The 21993-nt window shown below is 30.9% G+C and overlaps 1 protein-coding gene across 1 annotated transcript; it reads left to right on the plus strand.

The window, feature by feature from the left end:
- Window positions 1–6799: 6799 nt before the first annotated feature.
- On the plus strand, window positions 6800–7252 carry LOC130939351 (uncharacterized). The gene has a single exon (XM_057867462.1). It carries the CDS (start codon window positions 6800–6802, stop codon window positions 7250–7252), a length of 453 nt encoding a protein of 150 aa, XP_057723445.1.
- The last annotated feature ends 14741 nt before the right edge of the window (window positions 7253–21993 follow it).

Raw genomic sequence — 21993 nt, forward strand, 5'->3', positions numbered from 1 at the left:
AACATTAAGTGGGATATTCTTGGTCCCCCTCTAGAAATAGCAACCGGCTCCCACAAGCCCAAATCAACCTGATGACTAATAAAGCATGCCAATCGCTCCAAACACAACACAAAAAGATAGGGTGACATAGGGTCTCCTTGTCTAAGACCTCGGCTAGAAGTAAAGCCATTCAGACGATTTTCATTCCAAAGAATAGATAAGGAAGAACCAGTGACACAATTCATAATCAAATTAAGTGTAGGAATAGGAAAACCAAAGCTCTTAAGGGTATGAGCTAAAAACCTCCAGTCAACTCTATCATAAGCTTTCTCCAGATCAATCTTAAAGGCCAGTGTGCCTTTCTTTGATTTAGTCTTCTTCATAAGGTGGAGGACTTCTTGAGCAATAATGATGTTGTCAGGAGTTCCTCGTCCCGGAATAAATCCTCCTTGAATCGGGCCAACAATCTCCGCAAGATGAGGACGAAGCCTATTAACAAGGACCTTCGTGATGATCTTGTAAACTACATTGCAGAGACTAATCGGTTTGAAATCTTTCATAGATACCGGTGATTCAACCTTTGGAATAAGAACCAGTAAAGTCTCCAACATTCTCGGATCAAGAGTAACACCGGAGAATGTCTGCTAACCATCTTCCAAACATCAAGACCAATGATCTCCCAATATTCTTTGAAGAAGAAAGCTTGAAACCCATCAGGACCCAGAGCTTTAAAAGAGTTAATGTGAAAAATAGCTGTTTTCACCAAGGCAACCCAGATCAACATCATCCAAATGACAGAATAAGCTTTTATAGAAAGACTCCACTTCTTGTATTCCTATCCCCGAACCTTACCCACTACTCTCTAGACTTTTGGAACCATAGGAGCTCTTCTTGCACTAGAGTATTATTATAATCATCAAGCAACTATTGCTCTTTCTGACGCAAATAAATACTATCCACCACTTCCAAACGCTTTTGTAAATAATTAATCTGCTGCTCTAATTCACATTTCTTAACAAAAATGTTACCAAATACCTTCGAGTTAAACTCTAGTGAATTATTCTGTACTTTCGAAAACTTGCCATGAATCCCTCTATTACTAGACCACCATGACTGGTTCACAATATCCCTATACCCAGGATGAGTTGCCCAAGAAGTAACAAATCGGAAAGGTCGATTCCCTTAAGGCTGAGGACGACCTTTACAATGCACCAGAATAGGGCAATGATCAGACTGAAGCCTATTTAAAACTTCTGCATAAGCCTCTGAAAAGATAGATAACCAACTACTATTTATACAGTAAGTTATATATAATTTACTGTGACAAGTGATTTATGAAAGGTAAATTAAAAAAAATTAAAAGAGTATAAAATAGTATAAAAAGGAATAAATGATAGCTATTTTGCTATTTTCTAATATTGCACATTAGTTAAAACAGCAGAAATCATTCAATAAAAAGCAAGAACTAACCACTAATCAATTCAATAAAACTGTAGAAAACATTCAATAATCATCTAATAATCTCCAATTTTCTTAGTTACAAATTAAAACAGCAGTATACCAAGAGCTAATCACTAATCAATAAAATGAGTAATTGGTACATTTATCAAACATTCTTCATATTTAGAAGATCATGAGTGCATTTCTTTCTTTCAAGGAGTAAATTTTCAACACCACAATCTTTTGAGGGTTAAATTAATGGTTTACTCCGTTAACTTACTTTCCCTTCAATATGAAACTCTCACATACCTAAGGAAAAAAAATGCAACAATGATTATCAAATCACAATGTTCCTAAATAAGGACAAAATCTACAATGCAGAAAAATAAAATGCAACATTAGTTATCAAATTAACAATTGATTCATTTTTTCCTTTCTTGTTCACATATTCGTGTTTGTTGTCTTATTAGACCTATTTGTGATATTATTTCACTCATCAATAAAATTTGATCTATATTTTGCCAAAAACAAAATCAAAAACAAAGACAAAACAATTGATTCATATTTTATTAAGAAAATTTAAAAAAATCCAAATAAGTCAAGAAACGAATGAAGAAACGGCATCGATTCTGGAATTAGAAAACGAAACAATGCACGAACATAAAAAAGAAAAGCCTCAATCAACCAAGGAAGCACAGTAGACCCAAGACTCGAAGTTAACTCAACCGCATTCCCTCGAAATCGATGGCCCCCATGGTGAGAATTGACGGATCCACGGATTCAGGTCATGGCACCCCTTGGCCGGCGCGACAACCTCGGACAGAGAGGAGCACCGAAACGGCGTCGTTTGCGATGGCGTCTGTAACGTCGAGAAGTTCCTGGAAGAGAGGAGCAAGAAACCTAATTCTACGACTGAGGTCAAAGCAACGAAGATGATGATGAAGGTGGAGATAAACGATGAAGATGGCGTCTGTAACGTCGAGAAGTTCCTGGAAGAGAGGAGCGAGAAACCTAATCCTACGGCTGAGGTCGAAGCAATGAAGATGACGATGAAGGTGGAAATGAACGACGAAGGAAGGGTTCGAGAGTCCAGATGAAGCTGACGGCGCGGTTTAGGGTTTGAAAGTGAATTTTAGGGTTAAAAGTGAATTTGGTAACAATAAGAAACTAGTGTTGTTGTTATCATTTTCAGGGTTAAAATTTGAAAACTTAGAAAAAAAAAAGTTAAGTGTGAAAAAAAATCGTTGAAAACTAAATTTTAGGGGAGGGAACTCTATTGGCACGTTTTTTTACGGTGCCAAAATAAACAAAGGATGGCCACGCTTTTAAAGCGTGTCGGTTTCTCTTTATGGCCATGCTTTTTAAGCGTGACAAAAAAAAACGTGGCCAAATTTCAAATAAATGGCCACCCTCGTAAAAGCGTGCCGATTTTTCTCTATGGCCACGTGTTTCAAGCGTGACAATAAAAAAGCGTGGCCAGACTTCAAATAAGTGGCCAGTCTCATAAAAGCGTGTCGATTTTTCTTTATGGCCACATTTTTCAAGTATGGCAAAAAAAATGGCCAAATCACAAATTAGTGGTCACCCTCGCAAAAGCATGGCCATTGACCACTTTTGGGCACGCTTTTAAAGCATGACAAGGAAAAAGTGTGCCGATAGGTCTTTTTTTGTAGTGTATTAAATAAGATATGGATTGAGAGGATAGGATTGTCTTGACATTCAGACTCAATCCTACTTGCTAATTGCTAGAAATTGAGTTATCAACCTGTTTTAATTATACTAAAGAGGATTAGATATTTATAAGAGAAAGTGTAGGGGATCAGCATTTATATTAAAATTTGGCCAGTATTTAACCAGTAAAAAAAAAGTGAGTAATTTCATATTATTGGATGAAATTTCATACCATTAAAAATATTAATAATGACTAATTAGTAGCTACAAATCACAAAATTTACTGATTAATTTTTTTAAAAATTTATTTTAAATTTTTTTTAGTGAAATTTCCTTTAGTTTTGTAAACATTTATAAATAGAGTAAGGATTTTATAGGAAAAAAATTGAATAAGGATTTTAACTTTGTGTTGCATAAATGAACTTGATTAGAATGATTAATAATTAAATTGAGTAGAGTAATTTATGAATTTGAGTGAACATTAATTTAGTAATAGCAACATACATCTTTATTATAGAGCAGGTATTACAATTTACAATAGATACACTATAGAACACAAGCCACAATACAACAAATGATGAAAAAACTAAATGCAAAATACAAAAAGATTATAAAGACAAACAAAGCCACAACACCTTATGAAGCAAGTCTTCAAATGGAATGTTACTTTTCTGCCATTCTTGCATCTAATTCTCATGTGCTTTTATATTTGGTCGCTATTTCAATAAAGATTTTATAGTTGTTATTATGTGAAAATATTTTATTTTAATTATTGGATAATAAATTATAGAATTTAATTTTTATATATTATAAAAATATTATTTTTATTTAAAATTTGGCCAAATAAATAAATTATACTTTTTAAACAAAAATTTTATAAAAAAAATATTTTTGTATTTTTATTGAAATAGCTGCCTTTATATTTATGTAGTTATAAGAATAAGTAAAAGTGTAAAACTATATTCAGTGGGTCATGCAGATTTTGACTTCTATCACTTTCGTTGCTTCCGCCTCAACAAATTAAAGTGTGTTCTTTCCTTTATATATCTTAAGATTATTGTTATTAGTATACTTACATAAATTTTAATTGCAACATCTTAATTTATAAATATATTAAACTAATTAGTAACAATTATTTAAAAAAAAAAGATAATTGTATATATTATTATTTATTCCTTAATCCTCATAATTCAGAAGATAACGGTTATGTCTCGAAAAGTTATTCGAAACATTTTAAATGAAATTTGATCAAACAAAATTGCCTCCACTTTTCTAGAACTCGCACAAAATCTCATAAAAAATGGTGAGAGGTCGGTTACATTAAATGATAAATACGAGTACAAGTAAAGTTAGTGAAACAAATCAGAAAAAGGCTATAATTCTAACACTCTTAGTTTTATTTATTTTATTCTTGGAGAGATATTTATTTGACTTGAGTGTCTGAGTTTTTTTTTGCAGATTTTACATCCAAGTCAAAATTCTGAGGAATTCTCACCATCATTGCTTAAGAGAAGAAAAAATTATCATCGAACAACAGCAACGAGCTATATTTTGGAAAAAATATCATAGACGGAATATTATTAGTAATTCGTTTTTACAGCAAATAAGTGTGTGTTAGCTCATTTTTTTTATATCCCAAAAGTGTAGTAAAAAATTTCTAACGATAGAATCTCAAATGAAATAGAGCAATATTGTTTCAATTCTGCTGGATAGACAACGAAAAATACAGACAACATGAACAATGTGCTGTACTCTAAACCCACTAAAACAAAAAATATTCCACCACAATCCTAGTCTTTCACTTTCCACCTTTCTCTTCTTTTGTCACAGTTGCTTCACTCCTCCTTTCCGATGGAGCCGTCACTAACGCACCTCACTGCCGTCGCCACCATCTGAAGAAGCAACGCGGCACGTCGCTGCTGCACCTTATTCTCCCATACGTCGTTCCGCCCCTGTGCTTCTTGCAACCGCCACTGCTGCTGCACATTCTTCTTCCCTGCGTCATACTTCCTGCTCTCGACATCGCGGTTGCACCTTCTTCTCTCCCATGCGTCACACCGTCCCTGTTCTCCCTGCAAGCGACGCTGCGGCTACGCGTCTTCTTCTCCCTTCCGTTGCACCGCGACCGTGCTCCCTGCAAGTAATGCCGTCGTTCGTCCTCTTCTCCCCTGCGTTGCGCCGCGTATTTCGGACAAAGAAGTTAGTCCTCCTCCTTGTTCGGTCGCATTTTTGTGTTGCGTCGCATTTGAGGAATCAACGCAGCCGCGCTCGTCTGTCCCGTGGTGATAATAAATGCTTCTTTTCATGTTTTTGGATGATTTTTTAACGATGGATTGAATGTTTCTTTTATTTTAGGTGGATGTTACTTTGCTGTTAGAGGGATGTTTCTTTGATTTTAGGTGGATAAATGCTTCTTTTCTTTTAAGAATGATTTTTTTTTTAATAAAAGATGTTTTTTTTATTTTAGGTGGATGTTTCTTTCAAGAGGTTGACGCAAGGGCGGGAGCGCAATGTAATGGAAGACGGCAATGCTAGGGAGGAAGAGGCGACACCAGCGATGAGGAGGAAAGAAGAAGATTAGAGTGGAGACATAACAAACAACACTGAGAGAGTAGGGTTTGTGAGGTGAGTAAAAGTAAAAATAAAATTAGGTTAAGTTTTGATTATAATTATTAAAAGTGTTTTTAAAAATTAAGTAAATATTCTTTTTTAAAATTTGATTTTTAAAATTAATCAAACATTTTTTTAATCTGTTATTTATATTAAAAAAGTATAAACGCTGTCTCCTGTATTTTTTCTATTGTTTCATGCTAAAGTCATATAATTTGATTAGTAATAGAACAAATTTTAATTAACATCTAAATAAGAAGTAATATTTTATTTATCCCTTCTTTATTAATTTATAAAATACTATTTCATACAATACTGTTATTATATATGGCTTTGGCCAATTGTTTTTGAGAATGCCACTATATATGCTTATATAGTGTATGTATTAAAAATATAACGATTAAATAATTGTTAAGGCTTAATGTTGCATTTGCTTGCTAGAAAAACGCGCATATCCTGGTCGGCGAACTTTCTAGAGTATCTCAAAACCCAGGACTTAAAGTAGAACAACGGTCGCAAAAAGGGAACTTTTTTTTTTATAACTGAATAAAATAAATTAATTAATTACCGAACTTTCTTTTTTATTATTTATCTTAGTAATAATAAGGGGATATTAATACATATATTTTAATTTATTGTTACTGTTAACAAGATAAGATTATATTTTAGTATGATTTAGATTAATTTAAAAGATAAAATTTATATAATTTGTTATGATTTTTATTATATCAATTTGATATTTATTTTTTAATCTAATCTAATTTTATTTGAAAAGATTGCGATGTACATTGATTAATTTTTGAATTGAATGTAACTTGATTGAAAGTATTGCGATTTGGATCAAAATTTAAATTTAAAATTTAAAAAGATTAATAGATATTAACTAAAAAGATATATTCTTTAATTGAATTCATATTGCGTTTGCTTACCGTATAACTGTCTTCTCCTTATTCCTATAAATACTTCAAATTAGACCCCCCTTTCATCAAACAAAACAAAAAAGTCTCATCACTAATCTCTCTTCTAAGTTCTAATTATTGTTACAATTACAGAAACCCTAATTAAGCTGATTTTGATTTTTGAAAATCAACCACCAGCCATGAGCGTAGAAATCATAGACGGCACCACCATCACCAACTTCGTGGAAGACGAGGAGGCCTTCTCCACGTCCGTGAGCGACCTCTTCGCTCAACTGGACACGGACAAAGACGACTTTTTGTCTTACACGGAGATGGTGAAGGAGCTCCAGAGGCTGAGGGTGATGGAGACGCACTTCGGCGTGGACGTGAAGCGCGATCCCGAGGAGGTGGCGCGTGTGTACGAGTCGCTGTTCGTGCAATTTGACCACGACATGAATGGGAGGGTAGATAAGAATGAGTTCAAGAAGGAAACAAAGAAGATGCTTTTGGCCATGGCGAATGGGATTGGATCATTGCCGGTTCAGATGGCGCTTGAACATGATAGTCTCCTCTTGAAGGCTGTTAAACGTGAATATTCCTGTGCTGCTGCGCATGCTTTTTCTAATAATAATCTTCTTGCTAATGCTGCTTAATTTTTTTTGGTGACTAATGCTGCGTAATTAATTAAATCCTAGTTTTATATATAGGCAATGATAGGTAACTAATAATTTTTTTGAATAACACAAATAATTATCAATTAAATCAAAATACAATATACCTCTAAATTATCTATTTAAATATTAATATTAGAATAACTATCCGTACATCTAGTGAAATAAATATTTGATATATCTATTGTTCATATTATTTAATATTTTTATTGTCTATCTATACATTTTTTTTATATTATTCTTCATTTTTGTATCAAAGGAGTGAACGTGTACAATGAAATTACTTATTCAAAAGTTTACATTGTTAAATAAAATATAATTTAACAATATGATTGTCTGCCAATCTTATTATTCATATTCTCTAAGATCACCTGTTTTTAAGTCCTATATACATTGTCTAAACTTAAACTCCCAAGTGTGAGTTTTTTATTTTAATAAATAAATTAATTATAATAATTATTGAAATAAATAATTTAAAAAATATTTACTAAAATAAATACTTCTTATCTTATTTATACTGTAAACGATATAATTTTGAATTTATCTCCTTTACAACTAGATAAGACAATGTATATCTCATTTACACTGTTTTATTCATCGTTTATCACTCTCTCATTTTTTCATGGAACTTAAATACGTACGAATTTTTTATTTTTCAAAATTTAAATCAATCTAATTGGATCATAATTTAATCTAAAATTTTTTATGTATTCTTTTTTAGTACTAATTGATCAAACATATCTATTTTACTCTCTTCTATTAACCTTTTTATATAGTAATTGCATGCTAAAAGTTTAGATTATTGACATTATTGATATTATTAATATTTTTTATTATTTAAAAAAATATTTTTTATACAAATACACGAGTGTAAACGAAATATACATGTGTCGCGTCTACCTGTCTTATCTCGTTTACCGTGTAAACGAGATACATGCAAAATTATCTTGTTTATAGTGTAAATGAGATAAGAGAGAAGTGTAACACCCTACCACACAGAATTTTATGCTCGAGTCGTAAAGTAGAGGTGATGAGGTATTACGACCTCTAAAAATAAAATATATACATAATAATAGTGGAGAGAATTTTTTATACAAGGAGCCTTTGAAGGAAAGTTTAAAACAAAGCGCTAAACAAAAAAGCGCATCACTCGCGTAAGCGATAAACGTAAACCGACGAGATATGAGTGAAATACATATATATAGGAAAAGAATCCCAATGATATAGATAACAAAGCTTCTGACCCGGCACGCGAAGTTAAAACCAGCCAGAGCATATATACATATATACCTGAGAAAAAACCCCAAAGAGACTCAAAACACAGTTTCTAAAACCTGTTTCTCCAAGTCAACCTCTAAGAGGGATAAAACATAAAATATACATAGTGGAGATATAATAGTATCTATATGTACATCTTAACCAAAATGTAAACCCAACACATAAGGATTCTTCGCTGACAGGAGCTCCCAGAATGTCTCAGCGAGGTGCCGCTTGACTTGCATCTGAAAACCACGAAATATGTATGGGGTGAGAACCAGAGGTTCTCAGCATGGTAAAGGTACCCACATAACTAACATATAATGTCTCGGGAAAGCCAGAGGCAATCCTAGAACTCCGACACTCAAATTAAAAACTTAAAAATTTAAAACGGAAAATAATAATGGGGTGATCCTCTAAGGTTCTAATCTTAACCAAACTTTAATTAAAACTCTCGAATATTCCCTTCCTCCACAGTCCTCCTAAACACCAGTAGAATTACACAGACAAAGCAAACACAATGCAAGTAGAATACAGATACGACAGGTAGCAAATTTAGTAAGTAGGTATAATGATCACATAGGCAAACCCAATTAATGCACAATCAAACAAAACACACATATGCATATGATGTATGTCTATCTTATGGTTGATGATATCATCTGTCGGTTATATAGCCAACCCGACATATTCTGGTAGCTAACCATGGACTGAAACACCCATGCAGAGCAAGTGGGTTTGAGCTATAACCCCCTTATTACTACCCGCTTAATCCAGAGCCAGTGGAATAATCACTATTGCGGCTACTACCCAGGCGAATGTTTAAAAAGCTTAACCTAGAGCAAGTGGAATAATCCACTACTACAGCAACTACCCAAGCGTCACAAACACTGACCTGGAGCAAGTGGGACGAACTACAATCCTTGCTACTGCCTAGGATCTCAAACATACATTCATTCAGTTTAAGTCAATCATCATTATTATCAAATCTCAAACATAGACCTGGAGCAAGCGGGACGAACCACCATCCTTACTACTACCCAAGTATCTCAATCAAATACAAATCTCATTTTCACATTCATTCTCATTGTCATTCAATTATTTAAAAATCATACTCAAAAATCAATCTTCATTCTCATACTCATTCTCATCATACCACTTACTACTTTCTTCAATAATTCAGATTTAAAATATAACTCATTCGTTTCTAAATAAATTAAACTCTAAAACGTAACCCTTTATTGAGTTTGAATTGGAGTTAGGGTTTGAACTCTTACTTCGCTCTTCCCTTCATGCTTTCAGCGAGCTTCATGGAAATTTAAAGGAAGATGGCTGTGTTTAAGGTTTCATATGTTGGGCTATGGGCTCGGTTTAGGTCCGGTCCAACTAATTCGATCTGTTCGACCTAATTTTAGGTTAAATCTTTTAAAATTAATATCAAAATTCGTGTTTTAATTATTTCTACCTCATTAAACTATAAAATTTAATTTTTTAATTTTTTTAAAAATAATTAATTTATTAACTAATTATTTACTAATTACTCAAAATTTACAAGAAATATTTATTTTAATAAATATTTTTTAAATTAATTATTTCAGTAATTATTATAATTAATTTATTTATTAAAATAAAAATCCGCCACAATGCTTATTTTTTGATTTAGTTTTCGAAATAATTAAGTTTATTTTTTTTATATCTATTTTATTACTTTCCACACGGTTGTGAGGGAAAGTCAAATAATAACCTTCACAAGTAATATAAGGTATCATATTATACAAAAAAAATACAAAAAATCAGTTACTTAGAAATTAAACAGGTTAATTCAGCTTTTTTAGTTTTAGTCTATCTAAATTTAGTGTTTGTTTGATCGTTATTATTTTGATAAAAAAAAGATATTTTTTAATAAAAAATATTTTTTTATTTTTTAGTGTGTTTGGCAAATTTTTAGTAGTAAAATTAAAAATACTAAAAAAAATAAAAAATATCTTTTTTGAAAAGCTGTAATTTACATCTTTTTTAAAAGATATTTTTCTATAAAAAAGATATTTTTCATGTAATAAATGAAGAAAAAGATACTTTTATATTATTATACCCAAACATAATTGATAAATAAAAATATCTTTTTGTATGAGATACCAAAATATAAAATTACTTTTATTTTTTTTATTAGATCTTTAAAAAAATAACTAAAAAAAAGATCTTTTCTTAAAGGTTCACCCAAACAAATCCTTACAAAAAAAAAAGCAACATTTGTAATAAAAAAATTGTTACAAAAAATCAGAATTTTGAAACCAAAAGATTTTGTAACAAAAAAAGGGCCGTTGCAGTATGTCCCGTTACAAAAAATTTTTGTAACAAAAAATAAAACTGTTACAATTCAAAGTAATATTTTGTAACAATTTTTTTAATACAAAAACCAAAATTTGTTACGAAAGTGGTAACACTTTTTACCTTTAAAATATTTTTCGTAACAATTTAGATTTTTGTGTCATAATATTTTGTTACAAAATACTGCTTACTTTTGTAACATTTTTTATTCTTTTAGTTACAAAAATAGAAAGTTAATTTTAAAATATTTAATTAAATAATTGATATATCAATTAATTTTCTAATCCCACTAACTCAACATTTATATGATATATACTCATATAGATAATTAAAATATCTTACATGTCATTAAGATTCTTTTACAATAAAATAAGTTCTAGAAATTCAACTAAACACAACTTTTTCCTAACATAAAATTGTATCATATGGAATTTATAATTTTTGACTCTTCTAGCATATTTCAGTCAATATAAAATCTAGCATGTTGGCATCAATTTTGTACCCCTGCAAATATAAACAATGAAAACCAAAATTAAAAAATAACACATAACATTATTTTCATCTGAATAAAAATTTAGAACTTACAAGTTAAAATTAACTAATTCCTTAAGAATATATCCTCAGAGTTCAAAACTAGCCAATCAAAAATATAAATTATCAAGAATTAACAATTCAACATATAAACTTGGGCCAACTAATCACATTTCAATCATAACTTAGTGAACAAATTCATTAAATTTACATAAGTATCAATTGTCAAACCATCATTACAAAACACAATTTTGACCAAAATCTTCATAACAAATTTACTTGATTTTTTTATGCTTTTACACTCATAAAATTTCATAATGAGGTTTATGTCAAAACACAAGGTAAGAACATAGAGAAGCACCTGAACAGAGTTTCTGTTATTGCAGAAACAATACTGATGCAGAAAAAGTTTGGAAATAGAGAATGGCGGCTATAGCAAATCAAGTAAGGTTCAGAGCAATCAACAATTGGCAATGCATTCATAAAAAATGGCGGCTGCAGAAAATCAAGAAAGATTCAGAGCAATTAGCAATTAGCAATGCATTCATAAAGAATTGCTAATTTTGCCTTGTATTTTTTATTTTGCAGTAAATACAAGGCAATTAGCAATGCATTCATAAAAGATAACACAAGAAAATTAGCTGTCACAAGAAAGATAACACATTCTTTTCTTGATAATTAAGACTTCTTAAAAAACTGTGAACTAATCTATTATACAGATTAAAAATACTATTTTTCTATAACATGAGCTAAACCTCATATCTAGCAAGAAAATTAGTGCAACCATAACATTACACTTAACAATATCAAATTTGATAATCATTTCTTGAATCAAAGATAGGTGGAAGTTTAGAACTCACATTCATGTCATAGAATCAGAATAAATAAGCTATTGCCACCCCTAGTGCTCTCCCAAGTCCAGCAGTACAATGCACATAAACTCTTCCTTTTTCCTTTGAGATTGCCCCTTTCAATGATGAGACTGCTTTAGGTAGAATATTTCGCAAGGAGTTTGGATCAAAGTCTATTGCCTAATAAAATAGATTTATAAAATATATCAAGCTATGAATTATAATCCAGTCTCTGAAAAGCAAGAAAAGCATTTAACAAACTCACAATTTTTTCAGAAAAAGGTTTTCTAACACATTTAAAGTGCAATACTGCAATCTCAATTGTACCAAAAGTATATGGATCCTTGACTTAGCCATACATTGTATTAACCAGATAGAAAAAATTAAAATTTCTCTCTCATGACAATGCCATTAAGCAAGATAAGTTGGCATTGTTGTATATACTTTCATAAAATTCAGAGTGGGAGTCTATTTTTTCAACAAAATTGACTGAAATGCAGGCTTGCAACTTTCTTACTTACCGGCCTCCTCATATGTCGAACATCGAGTTCGTGACACCTCCTTATTATCAACTACAAGTCTATTCCCTAATATTCTAGTGACCATTCAATCTAGTGACCAAAGTTATTGATTTACACAAATATAACCATTAAATCTTAATTCCACAATTAAATCAAGAAATCAACGTAATTAGGAATTCGAGTAATTAGTCACTTTCAAATAATTAAATCATTATTCACAAATCACAACCTCAAATAAAAATGAGTCTCAATACCACATCAATCACATTTTCACAACCTCAATCCAAGCTTAATTCTACTAATTAATCTCTCATAACAACAAAACCAGTCACATTCACAGCAATTATCCAAGCTTAATAACTTACAATTATTAATATATATATATTTGCAATTATCGACTATACTTTTTGGGGATTCTTAAATTAAAATCAATAACTTTATAATAATATCTCCTACCTCAAAGTGTCGAGACCCACAAAATTCAAAACTGCAACAACCGCAACGGTGAATCTGGCCCGGTTTAGGTAGTGTTTCTTCAGCGACATGGTGCTCCGGTGAAGGATGAATAGAGGACATGGACGAACAGGTACCAGTGCGAGTTGCAGTAGAACCAAAACGACAATTCCAACAAGCTCAAACGACCTTCTCCAACAACCGCAGCGACAACGTTGAAGGCTTCCCACGACGGCGCGACGAGCGGCTCTGTACGTCACGTCTCTTCTTCTCCCCTCTATCCAACGGCTACGGCGATGGTTGTGGCTACATCGACAAGCCCTGACAGCGGTGGTCGAAGCTCCAATAGCAGCAAACAGTCCTCCTCCTTCGCGTTCTGTGCTCTCCATGAGCTCTTCTTCCTTTGAAGTTCGAACGACGATGGCGACGACTTCTCGGCATCGACGATTGTGGGATGCGGCGGGATAGCAATAGCACCGGCGACGCACGAACGGCAATAAAGGTGGCTAGCGCGACGCTCCCTCTCTAACCCACGAGCTCTCTCTTCCCTCTTAGTGACTCGACGGCAACTGGCAGGGCGCGGCGAGGGCCACCAGTGACGGCGCATATCCTTCCTCCCTTCTCTTCTCTTCTCCCGTTCTCTCCCTCTTTTCTTACTGTGTGTGTGGGTATTTTGCTGGAAAAGAGGAATTAGGAGAATTAGGGGGTTGCACTTATAGTTTTTTTTACTGCTTCCCCTCTTTACTTTTAGCATTTAGTAACTTGATATCTTAGATTTTTTTTTCTTCTATATTTAATTATTGTTCTTTATTTGTAAATATAATTTAATTAAATTTTTTTATGTTTTCACAAATTAATTTTTAGTTAATATAAAAAATTTGATTATGAATAAAAATTATATATTAATTTTTTAAAAAATATAAAATAATGCTTATAATTTTTAAAAATTAATGAATACAAACATGTAAAAAATTTTAATTTTTGAAACAAAATAAAATTATTCTAAAAAAATTATATAAACGAATTTTTTTTACCCTCAAAGTGTTTAACATTTTGAAAAAAAATTGTTATAAAATATACTTACATTTTGTGACCAACAAATAACATGTTACAAATAATGTTGAATTTTATGACAAATTAATGTTTTGTTACAAAATAATTAGAGTTTTTGAAACAAAAAAATATTTTATTACAAAACAATTGGAGTTTTTGAAACAAAAAGATATTTTGTTACAAAATATTGCGATTTTTTGCAACTTTTTTTCTTTGTTACAAAATATTATAATATTTCATAACAAAACAACAAGTTGTTACAAAAACTAACATAATTTGTAACAACAAAAGTTAGGTTGTTACAAAATATTAGTATTTTTTGTAACAACATGTAATGTTGTTACAAAACATTATTCTTCTGTAACAATTCCCAATTATTATTACAAAAAATTATTTTTTTGTAATAATTTTAAATTTGATACAAAATTTTTGTTATAAATGTTCTATTTTCTTGTAGTTATGGGATAAACAAACTGACACCTTTAAATTTATTTTATTTATGGACTATAAATTTTTAGTTCAGATTATTTATGACCAATCTAATAAATTAAATGTATTGATTTATTTATCCTTTTATTTTAATTTTTAAAAAATATTTTGACAAAAAATATTTCTTTAGTTAAAAATCTTAAATAAAGAGTATTTGTTTGGTAGATGGGTTAAATTTTTTGGTTAAATAAAAAGAATGTTTAATTTTTGTAATAGTAATGATACTAATTTTAAATTAGGTATTTTGTATATACAATAATCTTAATTTCCTTAACATTTTGCGATTCTGATTCAAATCATACTATATTTCTGTAAAAAAATGGTCGATTTAAAAAATAAAATACTAATTATATAGAGCCACTTTGAGGTTTCCTTTGAAATGAGGCATGGAACGGAGCCATTGCGAAGAAGTTCCACGAGTTACGAAGGAAACTTCGAGCTCATATTGGTCATGGGTTGAAATTAAAAATAGTATAGAGACTCAATTGAAAAAAAATAGTGATTTAATTATAAATTTAGTAAAAGTATAGAAACTAACAGAATAATAAAATATTAGCCTAAAGTGCTATTTCTTTTAAAAAATATATAAAAAAATAAATGAATTGTCCCTTTAGCTTACAAACTAGTTCATTTAACCTAAAATTTAAACTGACTTAATTTTAAAGCAAAACTCACCCATTTAAATGAGTTGACCGAATAATTTAACCGATTTTAAGATCTATTAAAAATATAGAATAATTCTATATTTATATTTATAATTAAATAAAACACAAATAAATATGCATACATATTGGGAGATGATTTCTTGTGAGAGGTTAATCATGTGTTTGGATTGAGCCATATTAGGCTGGTTGATCGAGTTTATAGGTCACATTTGAAAACAATATATATTATTTTTATCTTGGAGTTTAAATTTTTTTATATCCATCATCACTAGTTGATGCTATAATTATTGAATGCTAAATTCTTAGCTCAGTGTAGAGTGTTCAGGTGATTTTTTTTATATATTCTAAGTATTACTTTTAATTAAAAGAAGGCATAGAAAAAGTTACTGTGATTAGTGTAGATGTGGGTATGCCTTTGATGTGAAAATAACATTGGCAACGCGTAGAATGAAAAATAAAAAAAAATATTGGTCATTAGGGTATTTTGAGTTTGTTGCAAAAATTTGAAAGAGCTGTCCAAATCGTTTCAGAGGACATAAAACGTTCCCGTTTCAATGGAAGAAGTAACGATGAGACAAAATCAAGTCTAAATTCATGAATAATGCAATTGACTTGTTAATTTTTTATGGTGAAAGTAAATCGTCATATTAAACTGTAACTGTTTTATCGATTTTTAACAAATAAAAAATGATACGATATCTAGTGGTTTGGGAGCAAAATCTATTCTTCTTTGTAAGTACCAGTTCTATTTGTATCAAAATTCATGCCTTTGACAATTACGAAGAACAAGGAACTAAACTTTGCAAAAATTTAAAATGAATAATAAAGCTTAAATGACTTGAATAAAAGAAAAATCAACTTGCAGAAAAAAAAGTGTTTGGAAAAGTAAAGGACAAATTAAAAGAAGGGGTGTGCATGGTCCGGCCGACCCGAAGACCCGGCCCGGCCCCGAACACTTTAGGAGCTATTTTGGTGTGATTTCACCGGGTTTAGAGCCAGGTAAGGGTCTAAAAAATAGACCCGGTCAATATTTCGGGTCGAATCCGGGCCATGGCTCGGGCCACCCGAACTCGGCCCGATGGCCCGATCATCATACACAATTAATATTTTGTGTTATTAGTGATGGATGATGGCGATTCTTATGTGAAATTTAAGTATTGTAAACCTTAATATTTTGTGTTATTAGTTATTATAAGACTATAAGTTAATGTTTTATGTTTAAAATGCATAAGATTTTTTAACTAATTCGTAATATTGTGTTATTTGTATTAATTTAAATATTTGGTGTTATTAGACAATATTAGTATTGATTATGGTTATGCTTTAATTTTAGAGAAGAGTTGGTTCTTGTTATATTTTTCTAAGTGAATTTTACCATGTCAAATAATGGTTGGAGTCTTGAAAATTTAGATATTTTCACATGCTAACTTATAAGAAGGTATCAAGGTAATGTAATGTTAACGACCCGATTTTTATCCGGTTTTTACTTATTAGAACCAAACCGAACCAACTAGTTCGACTGAAAAACTGATAAACTAGATCCAATACCGATCCGGTCTGATGTTTAGACCGTACAAGATTAAGAAACAGAACGAACCAATCAGACTCAAAGTAAACCAATAAAAACTGATCAAACTTGCCAAAGACCAGTCTGACCGGACCACTTAAAATTAAAATTTCAAGAAATGTGTGAAGTGGGGTTTGACCGTGTCTTCATGGAAAGAGAGCTTCCTTCATAGCCACTGAGCTAGCATGCACCTTATTAATATATATATGCAAATTATAATATATATAAGTATCTTTCATCAAATAATTTACTTCATTTAATTTATTTTAATTTTAGTTATAAATTCATTCATTTTTAAATTAATTATATTTTTATTTAATAATAATTATAAACTCACTTATTTTTTCTTTTCATAATAATATATTATTTATTAATAATTTTTTTAATAAATACTTGTAATATATAATAATATAATAGATATAAACTAATTAATAAATTATTAAAATTTTAAAATAATAGTTATTTTAATATAAAAACAAAATAAAAATATTTATGATGGAATAAAATTAACAAAATACTTATTGTTCATGTTCTATATTAACCCAGTGACCCAGTATTTTGACCGGTTCAATCACCGGTTCGATTCTGATAACTATGCCCGGTATAATCGTGGCCCAAAAGTGTATAGGTTTCATCCGGTCTAGGATCGGGTTCGGGTTTGGGTCTAATAAATTGGCCTGCTATATATTTCAGGTCGGGTCGGGTCGGGTCACATCAAATCCGGTTTCACCCGACTCATGCACACCCCTATTAAAAGGTAAAGACTGAAAAGGGTAAAAGTTGCTGAATTTAAGGGAAACGAAATGACATTGCAAAGAAGATAAATTGCATGGAAAGAAAGTTACGGGGAATTTAAATGAAAAGTAAAGACATGGATGAAATTCTTCAAAGAAAAATACTCTTGACTGACACAGAAAGTCATTGGAGATGTGAATGAGTGTGAGTGTTTTCTTTGAAAAGATTCCAACCATTTTTCTTCGATCTTTCACCTATTTATTGAAATCTTCGACCAATTAATTTCAAATGTAACTCCCACGTGCATTGATTTTTGAGTTCCCGCTCTTTTGTACAACGTGGGTGATTGCCACTAATAAACCCCACTTGTTCTTCTTCTTCAATCATGCTCCTTAATTGAATTCTATCTCTTTTCCTTGATGAGTCCTTTTTCAATAAAGATTATATTGTTGGAAAGAATTTTTATCAAAATTTGACCTCGACACTGCTGACCTCTTCTTCGACACAGTTGACCTCCGTCGAGTCTGCCTCTTCGACTTTCACATTTGCGTTAATCGATTGATAGAGAGTATCTAACGGAGCACGTAATTGGTTCCAATACAAAATTAATTCTAATGTGTATTTAGAAGTTGATCAAAATATTTTTTGCACTTGGCAATGATCGAAGTCGACAAGCACTTACAATGATCAAAGTCTAAACTTGTCGAACATTGGCTTATCAAAGAGTTCAATAATATCTTTGTGAAAAATATTATTTTTCGATATAACTCTAAACATTAAACACTAAACCGTAAATTATGAACCTTGAACTTGAACTCTGAAACATGAATCATAAACTCTAAACCTCAAACCTGAAAATTCCAAACTCCGAAACTCCTAACCCTAGTCCACAGAACACAAATCCTAAACCCGTTTAACCCTAAAAATCAATTGATTTGTTTATTTCTTTTGGGGAGAGTACATGGCAACACTAATTTCGAAACCTTATCCCTAAACCCCAAACCCAAAAACTCCAAACCCTAAAACTTTGAACCATAGTCCTCAAATCCGAAATTCCTAAATCCTATACTCGAAATCCTAAATCGTAATTGATTTATTTATTTCTTTTGGTGAAAGTATATCGTAACACTAAATCTTGAACTGTGAATCTTGAACCATGTAAATTAAACCGTAAATTATAAATCCTAAATTTTAAATTGTAATTCATAATTCATAGTCCGTAAAATCTAAACCCTAATTCAATAAATTGGTCAGTAGAGTGGGTTGAATTTCTCTGTCTTTGCTTTCTTGTTTTATTAATTGTCAAGACTTGAAAAAAAAAAGAATAACTAACAAGAAAATGAAAATAGCAACGTCAATAGTAATTATACAAACCAAAATACATAAAAGAAGAATACAATATTATATATTAAAATTAAGATGGGTATATTTTTATAGTATGTGGGAAAAAGAAAAAAAAATGAAAAAAATTTAAAATAATAAAACTGATAACAGATCATTGTTTATACAAAGGTGAAGCTTATAGTAGATAATGGGCGCCATGGTACCCAAACTTTTTATAAGAAAAATAGTAATACTTTAATAAAGAAAAATTATAGATTAGTTAGCTTGGTTTCCTAACTTTAACATGAATTATCCTAATTCAATCTTTACCTCTATTTGTTGTAATTTGTACTTTTAAATATTAGGAATTTGGGGTTTGGAGTTGGGCTGAACTGCTGAAGTGAATTCTTTTATTCTATTTAAAAAAAATTCATTGCTTCATAAAAGTATGAGCAATGCTAGGAAACCAAAAAGGTATTAATAAAAAATCAGCCAAATATTTTTGGGTGAATCCAAAATCTCTACGAGTTAATATATATGGATGTTTCTTCTGCTAAGTATCAGAATGTTTCTTTTTCATACTAAATGGATGTTCTTTTATATATTTTTCGAATTTTTTGTATTGCAAATGTGAATGTCTCTATTTCTTTAAGAATTTCATATTTTTTTAAAATTTTATAAATATTTAATATTTTTGCTAAAATATAATTGAATGTTTCTTTTATTAAGTATTAGGATATTTTTTTTCATATTAAATGAATGTTTTCTGCAAATGGACTATTACTCCCATGTTGTTGTTGTTGTTATTCAGTGGCTCCGCCACTTCTCATATTGCCCCTCCCAAACGCCTTCCAGATCCAATGGCAGGTGAGCCACATGTCCCTCTTCTTCCACTTCGGTCTCAACACCTTCACCGGACAAGAGTGGGGCTCCAGCCATGTACACCCTTCCCTCTTCAACCCCACCAACCTCAACACCACTCACTGGATACACTTCGCCAAACTCAACGGCTTCAACCGCGTCATCCTCACCGCCAAGCACCACGACGGTTTCTGCTTGTGGCCTTCCCAATACACTAACTACTCTGTCCGCTCCTCTCCCTGAAAGGCCGGCACTGGAGACGTCCTCGCTGACCTCTCTGCCGCCGCCAAACTTGCCGGCGGTGACTTTGGCATCTACCTCTCTCCTGGGATCGAAGGTGGACTTCGTGTTGAAGCAGTTGTTTTGGATGCGCTTGTTGAGGGTATTGCGGAGAGCATGGAAGTCGCCGACGCTTCCAGCAGCATTGGTGAGAGAGAGAGGTCTGTGTGTGTGATTGTTGGAGGTGGGTAGGTTAATGTGAGAGAGAAGATGAAGGCTTTTATAGTTTTTAATTATGTTTACTTAATTAACTTTAAATTTTTAAAATTTTGAATTTAAAAGATTTAAAATTAATTATTAATATAAATTAATGTGGTTTTGTTTAATTTTTGACTGATAATCTCTTGGTTTCATTTACTTTTCCTAAAAGTATAGTTCCGTTGTGTTTCTTTTTCTCTATTCAAACAACGAAAGCTACAGTTGACAACTCTTTTACTTTTATTGTTCAAACCAAAATCAAAACATACAAAAATACTACAAAAATATAGGTAATTTAATACATTTAATTTAGTGTTATTTTATATTTTATTATTTATTTAATATAATTTTTGATATTATACAAAAATAGTAGAATTTTTAATAAATATTTTTTTTATATTTTTATAGATTGATAGAGGATTTTGTAAATTGTAACTTAAAAAGTTCAATTTTTTTAAACTAAGCTTTGAATTTAAGCAATTATATATTTTTGCATCATCTTTATAAAGTGAGGTAATTTTTTATTTATTTAGTTTAGTATTATTTTATATTTATTGAGTACTTAACTAAATATCTTTTGACTAAAAATAGTATTCAATAAATATTTTATAAATTTGAATATTTATGTTTCTATTTTTTTTGTGTGTGCATATTTTACAGGATAAAAAATGGAAAATGATTTTCTGATGAATAGCTTGTTATATATATTAGAAAAGAAATTATTAAAAAATTTAGTTTTGATCCATTTATTAAAAATTTTAAGATTCGAAGAGAACTGTTGTAAACTATTTTTTTCTCTCACTTGCCGTCAGAATCAACCCTTTTATTTCATTCACCTGCTCAACCTCAACAAGTCACCGACGTAAACTAACGAGAGATTCTCTCACAGCAACACATCTTTTTTTTTTCTAATATTAAGGTCACATGTTATTTTTTTCTGTACAATACATCACAACTTTTTTTTTTCGGTAAAACAATACATCACAACTTTTATACCTATTTTAAATACTATGCTAACCTATGCCCAAAATCCATCAACATTCCTCCAAGCCCAATAACTTTGTTGCCACCACCAATTCTCCACAAAAACTCAAAAAACCCTAAAACACAATCCACCAACAGCCCATTACCAACAACTAAAAAACAATTTATTGTTACTACATTGGCTAGACTCAGTCAAACTAACCATCTACCATACACTAAATCCATGAGCTAACAACCTCCGTTATGTAAAATGAACGTCACACGTGACACGTGTCCCATTACCAAACTTTCTTTAAATATTTACTAATAAGCATCTGCACATTAAATGGACCCTCTATATATATATATATATATATATATATATATATATATATATATATATATATCTCGGAAATATATGTGTTAATTATTTAATCCTTCATTTAGCAAAAGAATGGCACATGCGTAAAATAGAGTAGGGTACTCCTGAATTTAAATTCTCAACTCGAAATTTATTCACTCTTTAAATCCCTCCATCTGATTTTACTCGATTTCAAAAAACAATTCATTTTTACTTTGATACAATATTTAGTCCTTCTTCCATAATTTATAATATCAAATATTATATATTTATGATTAGTTAATTGCA

The sequence above is a fragment of the Arachis stenosperma genome, chromosome 7 (genome assembly GCF_014773155.1).
Source record: "Arachis stenosperma cultivar V10309 chromosome 7, arast.V10309.gnm1.PFL2, whole genome shotgun sequence".
Taxonomy (NCBI): Eukaryota; Viridiplantae; Streptophyta; class Magnoliopsida; order Fabales; family Fabaceae; genus Arachis; species Arachis stenosperma.

Bases quoted from the DNA above. Each gene is read 5' to 3' on its own strand.
- LOC130939351 (XM_057867462.1), top strand. From the start codon at position 6,800: ATGAGCGTAGAAATCATAGACGGCACCACCATCACCAACTTCGTGGAA.